This window comes from Gastrolobium bilobum, unplaced genomic scaffold (genome assembly GCF_033153095.1).
Source record: "Gastrolobium bilobum isolate Gb01-03AN ecotype WA unplaced genomic scaffold, APGP_CSIRO_Gbil_v1 utg54129, whole genome shotgun sequence".
In the NCBI taxonomy this organism is placed as follows: domain Eukaryota; kingdom Viridiplantae; phylum Streptophyta; class Magnoliopsida; order Fabales; family Fabaceae; genus Gastrolobium; species Gastrolobium bilobum.
Genome location: NW_026899960.1, coordinates 92,457 through 106,525, shown reverse-complemented (window position 1 = coordinate 106,525; position 14,069 = coordinate 92,457). Strand labels below are relative to the sequence as shown.

The 14,069-nt window shown below is 33.4% G+C and overlaps 2 protein-coding genes across 2 annotated transcripts; one reads left to right on the top strand and one right to left on the bottom strand.

The window, feature by feature from the left end:
* Positions 1-3,725: 3,725 nt before the first annotated feature.
* Positions 3,726-4,314, top strand: LOC133294396 (uncharacterized). The gene has a single exon (XM_061493047.1). The coding sequence runs from the start codon at positions 3,726-3,728 to the stop codon at positions 4,305-4,307; it is 582 nt and encodes a 193-aa protein (XP_061349031.1). The 3' UTR covers positions 4,308-4,314.
* A 3,289-nt stretch (positions 4,315-7,603) lies between these two features.
* On the bottom strand, positions 7,604-12,491 carry LOC133294397 (probable magnesium transporter NIPA8). Its single transcript, XM_061493048.1, has 14 exons — positions 12,134-12,491; positions 11,402-11,666; positions 10,841-10,925; positions 10,683-10,744; positions 10,402-10,487; positions 10,223-10,296; positions 9,872-9,974; positions 9,662-9,790; positions 9,472-9,571; positions 9,206-9,325; positions 8,767-8,857; positions 8,583-8,648; positions 8,149-8,240; positions 7,604-8,068 (listed from the first exon to the last, which is right to left on the bottom strand). Exons 2-14 carry the CDS (start codon positions 11,492-11,494, stop codon positions 7,847-7,849), a joined length of 1,323 nt encoding a protein of 440 aa, XP_061349032.1. The 5' UTR covers positions 11,495-11,666; positions 12,134-12,491; the 3' UTR covers positions 7,604-7,846.
* Between the last annotated feature and the right edge of the window lie 1,578 nt (positions 12,492-14,069).

Here is a 14,069-nt window from a genome sequence, read left to right as displayed (position 1 = left end):
TTTACTTTCAGTAATACTTTCAAAGGAGGCGTAAAAAACATGTAACTTATACCTAAATTCGTAATTGTCTTCTTCAATTTTTCGTTCCTAAACTTTTGATTAAAATTGCTAGCAATATGGCGAAGGCAAAACACATGATGGGCATGTGGTGGCTGCCAACCACGATGATTTTCCACAACAGATAGTATGCTTTGATGCCGATATGAAATGAGACATGTTTTGCATTTGCATGACATGACGACGAATGTTGTCAAGGAAGTATTCCCATGCTTCCAAAGTCTCGCCCTCAATAATGGCAAATGCTAGTGGCAAAGATTCATTATTTCCATCCTGACCGTGGCAATCAATAATTTCCCTTTATACTTACCATATAAATGAGTGCCATCGATTGGAATTATTGGTTTGCAAAAATTGAAAGCTTCACAACATTGTCTATAAGTCCAAAAAATACGATGAAACACATGTTTTTCACGTACCAGTCCATGAGCAACAAAACAATCATTTGTTTGAATATTATAAACAGAACATGGAGAAAAGCGTAGCATATATTCACACCACCTAGGAAAAAATGCATAAGACTCCTCCCAATCACCATACATGATCGCCATTGCTTTATGTTTTGCATACCATGCCTTTCTATATGAAACTTTGAAACCATATGCATGGGTGATCCTCTCCTGAACAAGTGCAATTGAGACTGATGGCTCCTCTTTTATCATTCCTAACAATCATATGGTAGGTAGATATTAAACCTTATTCATGTAAATATTAAACACAAACCAGTTATTGACAAAATAATCCAATTACTTACCTAGTACGAGTGAAGCAATCACATCAACATCAAGCTGTCTATCGCCCTGAGAAATATGGTCATTCAGGCAATTATGGTCTCCACCCCATTTAGTAACCTTCCATTTTTCACCATCGTTGGTTTTATTACCCTAACCCTCCACGGGCAACCCTGTTCATGCGCACAACATTTCATACTTAGCTTGGTACACGTGCTCTCAAGCACAATTGCTTCTTGATGCTCTTTCATTAGGTTTCTCTTGATTGCCATCTGTGCCTCTTTTTTTTATGCAAATTCTTGCTTAACAGACAACTTGTTACCTATTATCCATGGACCATTAATTGAACCTGAACCTGAACTTGATTCCTCGTTATAAGAATCTTGTTCCCTCGGATGATCACAATCAATGTATGTGTAGTGTGGAATTTCTTTCCAAAATGGACCAACATCGCCACCTGCATGTACGAAGTAAAACTATTTAAAAAAAGAGGTGAATATAAACGTATATTTTCATTGTTTACTAACACACCTTCTGAAATTTATGGTAACTGAGTGGACGCGATGTCATGATGTTCCTCGACATGAGACTCCCCCAAAGCATTATATTCTTGGATTTGAGATTCAGGAATACCATGCCCATCATCATTGTCTGAAGCACTAGCATCCTCAACAAGAAGTTGATCTTCCATTACGATATTTTCATCATTGTCATCATCACCATCATCTTCCATAACCCAGGTAGGGTCATTTTCTCCTTCGATAAATAGATTAACAACTGGAGCAGCAGATGATGATGCATTATGTGCAAAATTGAAATCAACTTACCTCATAGGTAAAGCAACATCCTCTGCTTCGGCAATATCCACGTATAACTCTAAAAAGTCTTTCCTTGACTGGTTGAAAAATTCTCCAATTACCATTTCTACGTCTTCTTCGTCCACAACTTGCATACTAATGTATTGTGATTCACACCATATTCTTGCAGTGACCATATTGATAGATTGCTTACCTTCAAGCACTAATTTTTGACAAATTTTTTAATGTAGTTCGCTAACTGTTGAGTTGCGCATAAGACGTGTTGGCCTTTTCTCGCCTTCAAAAATGGCACCACATCGACCTTCCATTTTCCTACAATTATAATATTAAACAACACGAACAGAATCCGAATGTGAACTCATTCTTAACTATATTAACAAAAAAAACACATAACAAAGTATGCATAAACAATGAGACTGTATCAAAGACTAAGAAGTTATGATGTAGAAGATTTGTGAAGAATGTTGAGATGCTAGGTGTTTATATAAGGAAGATGGGTGCCATTCACGCCTAAAAGAGACATGAGATGGTAGTTATTCACGCCTATATTGGGTGTGAATGACGTGGAATTCATGTCTACTTTATGCATGAATATTCCAGACCTTTTTGAGCGTGAATGACTGCAACAAATTCGCAAATTGTTTTCAAACTGTCATCTATTAGTAATTATTTATTAAAATAGTAATATTTTAATTTTTTTTTCCTCTTAAGTGATTATTGTTTTCATTGAAGGTATTTTTTTTATTAAGTAAAATATAATAAATTTTTTTATGAATATATTATACGTGATCTTTTTTTATAATTTACATTTTTTTATATTCATTAAAATTCACGTTCCTTCCTAACATATTAAACATTATTATTATTATATTTAAAAATAAAAGACTTTAAGTTCTGTCTTTCGAACCTTACTGGTCGGAGGATGTATAAGTAGTCCTCCTTTCTTAGAATGTGGTGTTTTTACAAAGCATGTTATTGAGGACGAACAAGTTAAGTTATCCTTGACTTGGGTACCAAGTTTCTTTGTTGTTGCAAGATATTTCGAACTAAATAAAACCACTTCGGAACCTTCCATTGCTTATCCAAAAGGAAGGGTTGTAGGGGAACAATGTATATATTAAACTCAACAAAGGGGATAGATGTCCCCAACAATAAAAATATAACAATAAAGCTTTCTTCTTTTTGGCTGATGAATAACAATAAAAAAATACACAAATTTTCGATTCATTGAAATGTACACAATAAATGGGGACCCATTGTTTGGGCCAGATCATATTTGAGCCGTTGAATCCCTTTTTCACCACACCGACCAAAACCAGGGTACTTTTGCCTAATGGCTCCCCTTTTTTTCTATTAAAAAAATTCTAAACACGGTGGTGTTTGGCTGTATTTGAATTCATCAGGTCCACAACTATATTTAAATGGATTAATATCGGAGATGATTTTATATTTTATACGTAATATAAATATATGATGTCCATACTTTTTTCTCTCTTTCTTTCCTTTACATGGCCTTACACATTTTTATGTGTATAAAGGATAATATTAATGATCTCTTATAACATAAAAAACATAACCACATATTTAAATACATGGAAATAGAGCCATTAATTTTTTTTTATTAAATGAAAAATATTTTTTCCTGTAGAAATATTTTTGAAGTCACATTTAAATAACAAAATCTACTCACTTTTATATATGTGTGGTGCAATTTTTTTTTTAAATGTTAAACCCTTTAATAAATCCATATTGATTATGTTTTTGAAACGGATAGTTGCTTTTTATTTTATTTTTCAAATGGTGTGGGGAATGGAATGCAAAGAGGAGCGGTTGTTGGGTCCATTTGAAAACATGACCCACTCCTTATTCATATGCCTTCTTTCACACTTCATCATGCCCTTCTTCCTATATAATCCTTACCAATTAACCTTCGTTTTCTCTCATCGGGTTTACTTGTTTCTGCGAGGTTTGTTAATGCCTCGCAGAACAAGAGAAAACCACAAACTTTGGTCCAAAAATCTCTTTTGTTATCTTTCTCTCTTTTCCTTATCCAAAGTTATATTACCCCTTTTATCGAAAGTTAATTATATTGCTATTTTGTTTGTATAGTTCATAAGAAATGGAGATACACTCTCCTGTTATAGCCAAGAGGCTATGGAATGTGTTGAGGATCACATTCTTCATGATTAGGAAGGGTCTTGTATCAAAGAGGAAGCTGATTATGGACATGAATTTGATGATGAAGAAAGGGAAATTGCTCAGAAAATCTCTGGGAAATCTCATGTCTTCTCATCATCATCATCATTCTAAGAGTTTGGCACGTGGTGGCTATGGCATACAGGAATATGAATTCTCTTGTAGTAACAGTCCAAATCCTGTTTTTTTCCATGTACCAAAGCGAAAGCACCATTTCAACTTCCCCTGCATCAATACCCCTGAAGTTATTGAAGAAAAAGCTAATGAATTGGTTGCACTTGAATGTGAAGAAGAGCCTAAGGCTGTGGTTTTGGTGCCCAAGACCCCTGAATACATGTTCAACCTTAGGTTTGATTCATCTGTAAGGGTATCCAATTACTCTTCAGAGGATGAAAATGAAGAGGGTGGAAATGGTGAAGTTGATGATCAAGCTGAGGATTTTATCAGAAGGTTCTATGAACAACTAAGAATGCAAAGCCGCATGCAGTTACTGCAGTACCAATAGATGTAAAAACAAGCCATATATATAATTATGTTCTTCAACTTCATGCTGATCAACAAGTTCTTTCTCACCATTCATGGGAATATTTGCTCTTGGAGATCTTTCATCATTTTTTATGTATTTGGTTTCAACTTGCTGTAAAGTTTTTGAGCTTTGGATATATTTGTACTTTGTAATTCGTAATTCTATTGCTTTTCATTATATAAATTCAATCTTTATATGTTTTCCTAGTAACGTAAAGGTGGTATATTGGTAATGTGTGTTATAGAAAAAGAATATGCAGAACGTTGGCTTGTACCTTTCCCCATTCACTTTTGTGTTCCATCATTGTAGGTATGGTGGTGGACCTGATGATGGACCCTTGGGAATAATATTTGCTTCTGCTTTTGCCTTTTTGATATATAGTTTAGGCTTTTTAGACCTACCCACCTGCACCCACATTTTCAACTACCATTATTTTTTTTTGGTATATCTGTGTAAACCACACTATTCACACTCTTATATAAGTTGAAAACAAGCAGTTTATTCATCCCATGTCTAAATCTGCTATCCCTCTATGACAATATGTTCAAAGTGTATATAAATATATAGGATGATCTATATGTACATGAAAAATATGGCTATAGGATGTGAAAACTAGCTTGTGATTTCAGAGTAGTTATATTGTTTTCCCGCTTGATTTTATGTTGAATGTCTAAATATTAAAGAAACCAAGTAAATGGGACATTGGTGGTAGGGGACAAATAATTATTGTTGTCATTTGTCAAGAGTAGATGGTAGAGGTCACATTTTGATCAAGATTTGAAGCTGTCAAAGCAATTTTTTTATTTTTTATGTGCGTAAATCATTATTAATAATCTTAACTACAATATTATTAAATTCGAACCGGTTATCGTCCCGGACGAGGTACTGCACTTGTTAGGCGGTCCAAGGAGAGTAAATGGGACATTGGTGGTAGGGGACAAATAATTATTGTTGTCATTTGTCAAGAGTAGATGGTAGAGGTCACATTTTGATCAAGATTTGAAGCTGTCAAAGCAATTTTTTTATTTTTTATGTGCGTAAATCATTATTAATAATCTTAACTACAATATTATTAAATTCGAACCGGTTATCGTCCCGGACGAGGTACTGCACTTGTTAGGCGGTCCAAGGAGAGTTCATGACGGGAGATCATTACCAATAGGTTGAGCTAAATCAATCACACCAAGTGGATCCAACACTATGTCTCAACCCAAAATCTTAAGGCATTGGATTTAGGGGTCCTTCCACTTATATGGACTTCATTTAGTCCATTACTAATCAATGTGAGACTCATCACAATTGAATATCTCAAAAGCTCTCTCGTTAAGCTAGACCAAACTGGATCATTTATAAACTGAACTCCATTATTTTTTGAAAAAACTTCCTATTTTAGCATTTCCCAATATTGGAACAGTGATACTCTAATTATAAGAAAAATATAATTTAGGTTTAGATTTAGGTTTCTGTCCATTTTTTGTTGTCTTCCTCTGCTTGATTGGTGTACGTCAAAGCTAGACATGGGTTTCTTTCAATTCTACAAAGAAAAGTGGAGAGATGAGTTCTTCAATTTTGTGATTCTACCTTCCATAATTTTTCTTTGATTATCTTGGGAGCCTATGTGTTGTCATAGATAGAAACCTTGGCTCGTTTAACATGTAAGTCAGTGTGTGTGAGGACTAGAAGACAAATCCATCTACCTTGTCTTGGCAATGGAAGGAAATATGGAAGTAATTCGTTTTGGTAGGTTAACACACAGGTCAGTGTTTTGCATGATTAATTCACCTAATTTCTCCATTTGGATCCAATCTTGATATGTGTTAAATCATGACTGCTAGCTATCCACTCCATCCCCACTTGAGCAGAGAAATGCTCATGATAGCCGCAAGTGACTTCTAATAGCTATTCTGATGGCATTTTTTTTAGCTTCAAATTTCAGACACAAAAAGAGAGGATGCTAAGTGAGTTAATCTTCAAGTAATGCTTTACGCTTAAACTTACTCCCACATCACATTATATCTATAATTTTTTCTCTTTTAAGTACAATTTCGGTTTACTTACTCAAATAGATACCAATCAGTTTTGGACATGATTAGTTTCGGGTTTGAGTCTTTCTACTCTCTCACAAATACCTTTCACAAATCGTCAAATCCTAACATCCAACACTAATTACTAGAGGTTTTACTCGCCTAAATTCTGAACATGTCATGTCACGCCAATGCGAGGGTGATGTGAGTCGAGGTTAGTGTTACTAACTTCATTAACTGCACCGATCATTTAAAAAATAAAGAATATGTGGAGTGTTGTTCTTATGATAAATTGATACTTCAAACACTGATTCACTAAATTAAATCTATTTGAATAAAATGAAAAACTTGAGATGAGTGAAAAATGATTTATAAATAAAAAAAGCAATTAAACTACTATCAAATTAAGAATAAAACAACAAACAAGATTATCAATGACAAAAGGGGTTAGGGTTTGATTTGCCCGTTATGAGTTATATAATAACCCTAATTTGAATAATTCAAAATTAGAGAGATATCATGAGGATCTAAGGGTCATTAATGAGATGAGAAAAAAATTATATAAATTTTGATATCCATATTGCTAGTATTTTAAAGTTTAAATAGGTGGATTTATGCCTGTTAATTTTGAAGTTTATTCTACTGTCTACTGCTGATGCAACAATAGACAATAGAATAACCCTAACCAGGTGAATATGAGTTAAAGAGTTATTCTAATAATATCAGTATCATAGATGAGTTTAGAATTCAATTCTGTAAAGATTGAAACCCACATTGTGGGTATTCTGAGAAAGTGAGTTTTGACCTAAAAATTGGTACTGCTGTGGCAGTAAATGGTATGTGACTAAACCCTAATCCGGAAATATGAGATAGAGGATTATTCTAAGAATATAATTATCATAAATGATAAGAGAATTTGATTTTGTGAATTCTGATACCCATAATATTTTGATAGTCACTGAATATGTTTCATAGCTAAATTGGCCGGAGCAGTTTATTCTCAACCTCAAACTTTATGGGTGCAGCTGCTGCATGCTAAATATGTTGCTGGTCGAGAGGGAGTAAATATTTTTAGAGTTAAATAAGGGGATTCGAGAACCTGGTCTCATATTTGTTCAGCATGAAAGAAGCTTGAAGAAATTCTAGTGTGGAATATTATAGATGTCTCTTTGTTCCTATCCTGGAAAGATAAATGGGTTGGCAATATTGGTAGACTTCTAAACCTGTCTACTGATCAAATCCCCTGGGAATAGATAAATAAAATAAGCAATCAGTATGTAGATGAGTTAGACAACTAGAAATTGGAGGAGCTTGCAAATTGGTTAGCCTCAAATACTATCAATCTTTCCCTTTGGGGAAGATTACATGAATGCTCAACAGAGCAAATAATGGAATTATAACAGTTTTCTATCTCAGCTACTCCAATCATTGAAAAAAAGTGGAAAAAAAAAATCCAAACCGTGGAACATCCTATACTATAGCTATCAACCACTATCAAGGGCTAGGACGGAGCATTGGACTAGTTTCAAGCAATTTCCCAGCATCTTCATCCACAGGGATCTTGCTCCAACCAGAATTTCTCATGGACAAAATCCTTGTCCTCTCAATCACATTACCTCTGAATCCAGTCATTCTTGATGACATCATTGGCATCACAAGAACTGAAGATGTATTAATGGTATCCTCCCCTAAACCAAGAGATAATGCACAAGAAGTCTGCAAAGAAATACAAGCTCGGGTTAGCTCGGGTTGTTACTTATCAAATTAGATGGCCATCCAATGAAAATGTTATATACCTTTGCCTTGACCAACATATCTTTAATCTTTATCAGCATTCCTTTGACAAATGATCTTTTTGTCTCTTTGTTTTGTGCTTCTTCAGTAGACACTACCAACCTATAACAGCTAAACAGTATTAGCATTAGTGAAAGTCAATGAGAGTAACAAGCAATGTGTGACAACCACAAAGAAATCAACTTAAAGGAAAAGAGAAAAAAAACAGGAAATACACTGTCATACATAATTCTGTCAACAAATTTCAAGGGACTTGTTTCTGTTATCCAAGATCAATGTAGAAAATAAAAAAACAGACAATTTCTGTGAGATATTATTAAGTTGAAACAATGAACTAGTACTTCAATCATTTAGCTTCCCTTCAGCAGTGTCTCAGAAAATGAAGGGGCTACAAGTTCTCAGTTTCCGTAAGTCATACAAAGAGCTCATACTGTACCTTTCATTTCTATAGAAATCGCAGGAGACACCACGGAATCCAGAGAGCTATCTTTAATCTCAGCACCTGAAAAATTTCAGAACAAGTAACCTATTATCCTCTGCATCCCTTGAGTTACAGTAAAATCATAAAACAATTATAAATTTATAATACCTTTTTTTTTTTTTGAAAGTTTTTATAATACCTTTTGATTCATCAGGTGCCAGCAAAGAAATGCCAATGAACACACACATCATTCCAAGTACAAACATTGTTGTCCTTAACCCATCAAATACCTGCTTTCAGGAATATAAGTTTTGCATGAAACCTAAATTCATTATTGAGACACATAAAAATAAAACAAAATAAAATTACAAGTAGTTATACAAGCATCAAAACTTCAGAAGAATTTACTTCTATAAGGTGCTAGATGACTGATTACTTATTATATAGACCACATATTGAGACAAAGGTGATGTTATGAATTTGATTTTTTGAAATATATAATCAAGTGACTCCTTTTCATCAAGTAGGAGTTGATACTTGATATTTCATTATTTATCTTTAATAATATAATTAAAACTTCTTAAGAGTGTACATGCAAGGCAAAAGCTACCTATGTGTATCGGTGAAAGTGAAAGTACCTGATATTCCTGAAAATATATAAATCCTGTACAGATTGAGAAGAAAGTCCATACTATCTGAAACATGGGAACAATAAGAATTGCATCAAATAAGGACAGTCCTTCGTTCAACCTGGTCATCTGCATACATAGGAAAAGATTGGGTTAGCATTCATGTTTGTCATAAATTAACTCCAAAATTTTTATTTGATCAGAACATCTGCACACATTGATAAAGCTCCCTACCAAAAATCTTTACTCAAAAAATAAAAAATAAAAATCCTTACCCAAAATCCGGCAGTGCTAAGAAATAAAAGGAGTATGGAATACGTGAACCAGCTGTGCAACTGATAACCATTGGACATGGCGAGTCGTAAGAGGTTTGAACTGCCACAAAGAAGTTGACATTAGGCATTAAGTATATGGCTATTGTGTTATGACATGAAGCATGATAGTTTGTTGGAGTAGCTGACTTACAGGGATTTGGCAAACAATACTGAGCATGAACCTACAGCCCCTGAAACTATAGCATATGAAAAAGGCAGTAGCATGTTCCAGTAGGGTTTGAGATCATGTCCTGATACTGCAAGCAGAAATTCTCCTCTCCTGCATATTGCACATGTTAATCATAAAGAAGAAAGATCATTTCATTAAACTAGCAACAAATAATCAAATCCTACTCATTACTTGTAAATGGTGTGATGCAAGACAACAATTGAGATCAAAGCTAGAAGGTAGAAAAGGAACGCAATATTGGTATATTTCTCTGCCAACTGCTCTGGTGTATAAACTGAAACACAAGTAGTTAATCACAAATTAGTTTGAACCATAGTTCAACTGTTCAATAACTGCTTTATCGTGTAACTGTTTAGTAGAAATGAATATTTGCAGTTTGCTGAATTATGCATTTTGGTTATTCAATTGCAGATAATACTTATGCTATCAGAAGCACAATCTGACTATCAGCCTAATTAACATTGTTTTCACTAGGAAAATTTCAAGCAAAGATTTAATTGAATTAGGCAAAATGTTACATACCAGGTGATTGGTGATTGCCAAAAGCGACTAGAAAAATGTTTCCAAGAACAATGAAAGCTGTGGCAACTAATACCCTGTTAAAAGGCCACAACGATTAAGCCAAAATAATTCATATTGCCAGAACATTGTTGGTGAAAAAAGAAAAGTGAAATGGTAATCTGAATTCAAATTTGGCATACTTGACTGCCACCCTTTTGTTCAAGACGAAGTATGCGAAAGCAATGTTAGATACAAACTGAACAGATCCCAGAGCTGCAAGAAGTGACTGCACAGTCCACAGAAAAATATGTAAACGAAAGGAAAGGAAATACATCCATTAAGTCTAATCAATAGAAATTACTTATTTAATTATTTTGCTTAAGTTGCCAACCAACCAAAAAAATATAAAACTACTGCATACTATTATAAAATTACATCATATGTTGGATGAAAAATCCCAATAATATCATGGAGAACATACCTGAGCAGCATACCCAAAGGAAATGAAATTAAGGCAATTTCCAAGAAAGAAAAATATGATGCCTGCATATCAAGAATTATGCAAGCAAAACAAAAATCAGGAATCAGCCACCTAGGTAAAATGTGCAAAACCAATATATAAATACAAATAGACTATACCAATTCTCCAACTCTGGAAGTATATAATAGGCTTTAGGGTCATCTTTCCATTTACCCTATCACTTCCAAGTACATATCTTTCTCTCTACAAAAAATATAACCCAACCTATTCATGTTTCCCAAATAATTTGAAATTGCAACTTTCAATAAATAGTAAGTTAGTTCTGTGATCCTTGCCACAGAATGTGCAGACGGCAGATTAATATTGACATTCAAAGAAGTCACATGTCATGACAATTCTGAAACACAGTATAAGAAAGTTTGACTTTAATACTGTAAGTCAATGTCACATTTAAGTGCCCATTAGTCCCTAATCCAACAAATCATGCAGACAGTATCTTATCCACATTGCAATCCGAAGAAGCAATGATGTAACTACAGATGAGGTTAAAAATGATCAATAACCAATTCATTAAATCAATAATTATCATGTCCGCTGAAATCCGGAAAGGAATACATTAGCAAAGTGAATTTTTATACCTTAATAGAAAAAGGAAAGAAACATATATAAATAAAAGTACATCACAAACGGTTCAAATGAGAAGAAAATTTGTGCCATACCTCATTATGGCCTAATTTGAGAAGATTGGTCCCAAAGTTTATAGCAATACTACCAAAGAGGTTGATGAAAGCTCCAACAATCCACTCCCCCATAGATAAAAGATGTGGCGCCGCAAAGGAGACACCACATGCACCAGAAAATTTAAGGACTCCGACTAACAGATATTAGTTCTCAAATTCAGCACACAAGACAAAACAGGTGTAGAAAGGAAGATAGCCTTTTCTTGTATGCACCAAGTGGGCTAGTGTCAGAACAACAGCAGTCCTGTGTCACCAAAAAACAATAATCTAACAATTAAATCAAAACTCATACCTTCAATAATGTTATTAAGTACAAATAATTGTTAAATGAGAAATAGTCTATGGAGGGGGATCTATGTATAAAATTAATGAAGTTGATTAAAAGGGGGTAAGGGAGAGTAATTTGTTCACTGAATGTAATTAATTAATTTATTTTGAAGGGGGCACAAAATCTAATCAAATTGAGGAGGAAAAAACAATACAACGGTGATCTTTTGATATTTCAAAGTTTGAAGATACAAAACAACAACCCAAGCATTAAAACCCAGCACAAAAAGAAAAAGAGGCAGCTCCTAACCCAACATGCTAAGCAAGATCTGCTAAGTTTACAAGAAAATTGAACCCAAAAACGGAAATAATATGGCATGATCAATTAGGAACCGTAGAAGCTTGAAAAAAAGGTGATTGATTACCTAACAAACAATCAATTACCTGTCTTCTATTGCACTTCGAATTGAAACAAAAATTTGAAAATTTGTGAGGCTGGATGATTGTGTTGAATAGATTTAAAGACAGATACATAGACTCAAAGAGAAGGGAAATAAGGGTTTAAAAACTCCAAAAAGTTGTGGATAAAAACAAAGAACATCGTTGTAGTAAAACATTTTTTTTTTATATAAATAAAAATAAAAATAAAATAAAATAAAGAATGAGAATGAGACTTTTCTTGGTCCAAAATGAACGGAAGGCTTCTCACAAATTCGAGAAGCAAAATGAAAATGAAATACACATGCGAGGAAGAAAGAGAGAATGGGAAAGTAAGAGGAAGTTGTCGTGTCAGGGTCAAAACAACGTGAGACTTGAGCGACGGCTATTGCCGCCGTCAGAGAATGGGAAAGTAAGAGGAAGTTGTCGTGTCAGGGTCAAAACAACGTGAGACTTGAGCGACGGCTATTGCCGCCGTCTTCTAATTTAGGTAAACATTGAAGACTCCAGTTTACATTTTTAACGTCGTTAATTAGACAACTTTTGTTTGTAGTACAAATTTTTCTTGCGCAAAAGCATCCTGGGAGTATATTCAGCATAATTTAAAATGGAGGAGCTCCTCCAAGTTACATTAGAAACATATATATATATATATATATATATATATATATATATATATATATATATATATATATATATATACGTGGATTTTATTAGTCTCATGTACCGTAAGATAATTATCTTATGTTGTAGAGAGAAAATAGGTGGGTCTTACCATTACAAGAAAAAAGAGAGAAAAAAAGATGGGGTACGAAAATCGAAGTGAGAGAAAATGAGAGATGATATGTCATGTGAAATGTGAGTAATATTTCTCTCTCTATTATATATATATATATATATATATATATATATATATATATATACACACGAGAGGTTATACTTACTACCTATTTTTTTTACTACTTGTTATTACTAAATCTTAACCGTTGATTTTCGTCAATATAACGGTTGTAATTTATGGGATCATACTTATTAATTAATTATTAATTTGTGATAAATTATAACCGTTAGATTGACGAAAATCACCGCTTAAGATTTGATAGTAACAAGTAGTAAAATAATAGGTAGTAAGTATAACATTTTCCTATATATATATATATATGAGGTAGGATCCTTTGACGTGTCAAATTTTAAATTTGACACCTCATCTGATAACCGTTAGATAAAAAAAATCAACGACTCTGTTTTGTAAGCATATGACACCATTGATCTTTTTTGATCTAACGACTATCAAATGAGGTGTCAAATTTAAAATTTGACACCGGTGTCAAATGTAAAATTTGACACCGGTGTCAAAGGATCCTACCTCTATATATATAGGGAAAGGTTATACTTACAACATATTTTCGTTTACAATTTCTTACAACCATATCTTAACCGTTAATTTTCGTCAATCAACGGTTAAGATTTTCGCAAATCAAATTTATTATTTAATTGTTAATTCACAATAAATGACAAACTATTGATTGACGGAAATCAACGGTTAAGATATGATTATAAGAGTTTGTAAACTATTTGGGTCGTAAATATAACCCCTCCCATATATATATATATATATATATATATATATATATATATATATATATATATATATAGGTAGGATCCTTTGACACCAGTGTCAAATTTGAAATTTGACATCTCATCTGAGAGTCATTAGATCAAAAAAAGATCAACGACTCTGATTTGTAAGCATGTGACACCATTGATCTTTTTTGATCTAATGGCTCTCTTATGAGGTGTCAAATTTTAAATTTAACACTGGTGTGAAAGGATCCTATCACACACACACATATATATATATATTGATAGAGATAAGATATTGTAACAACCAAATAATGTTAATACCAATATTACTACCAACCAATTTCACTGTTAGATCGAT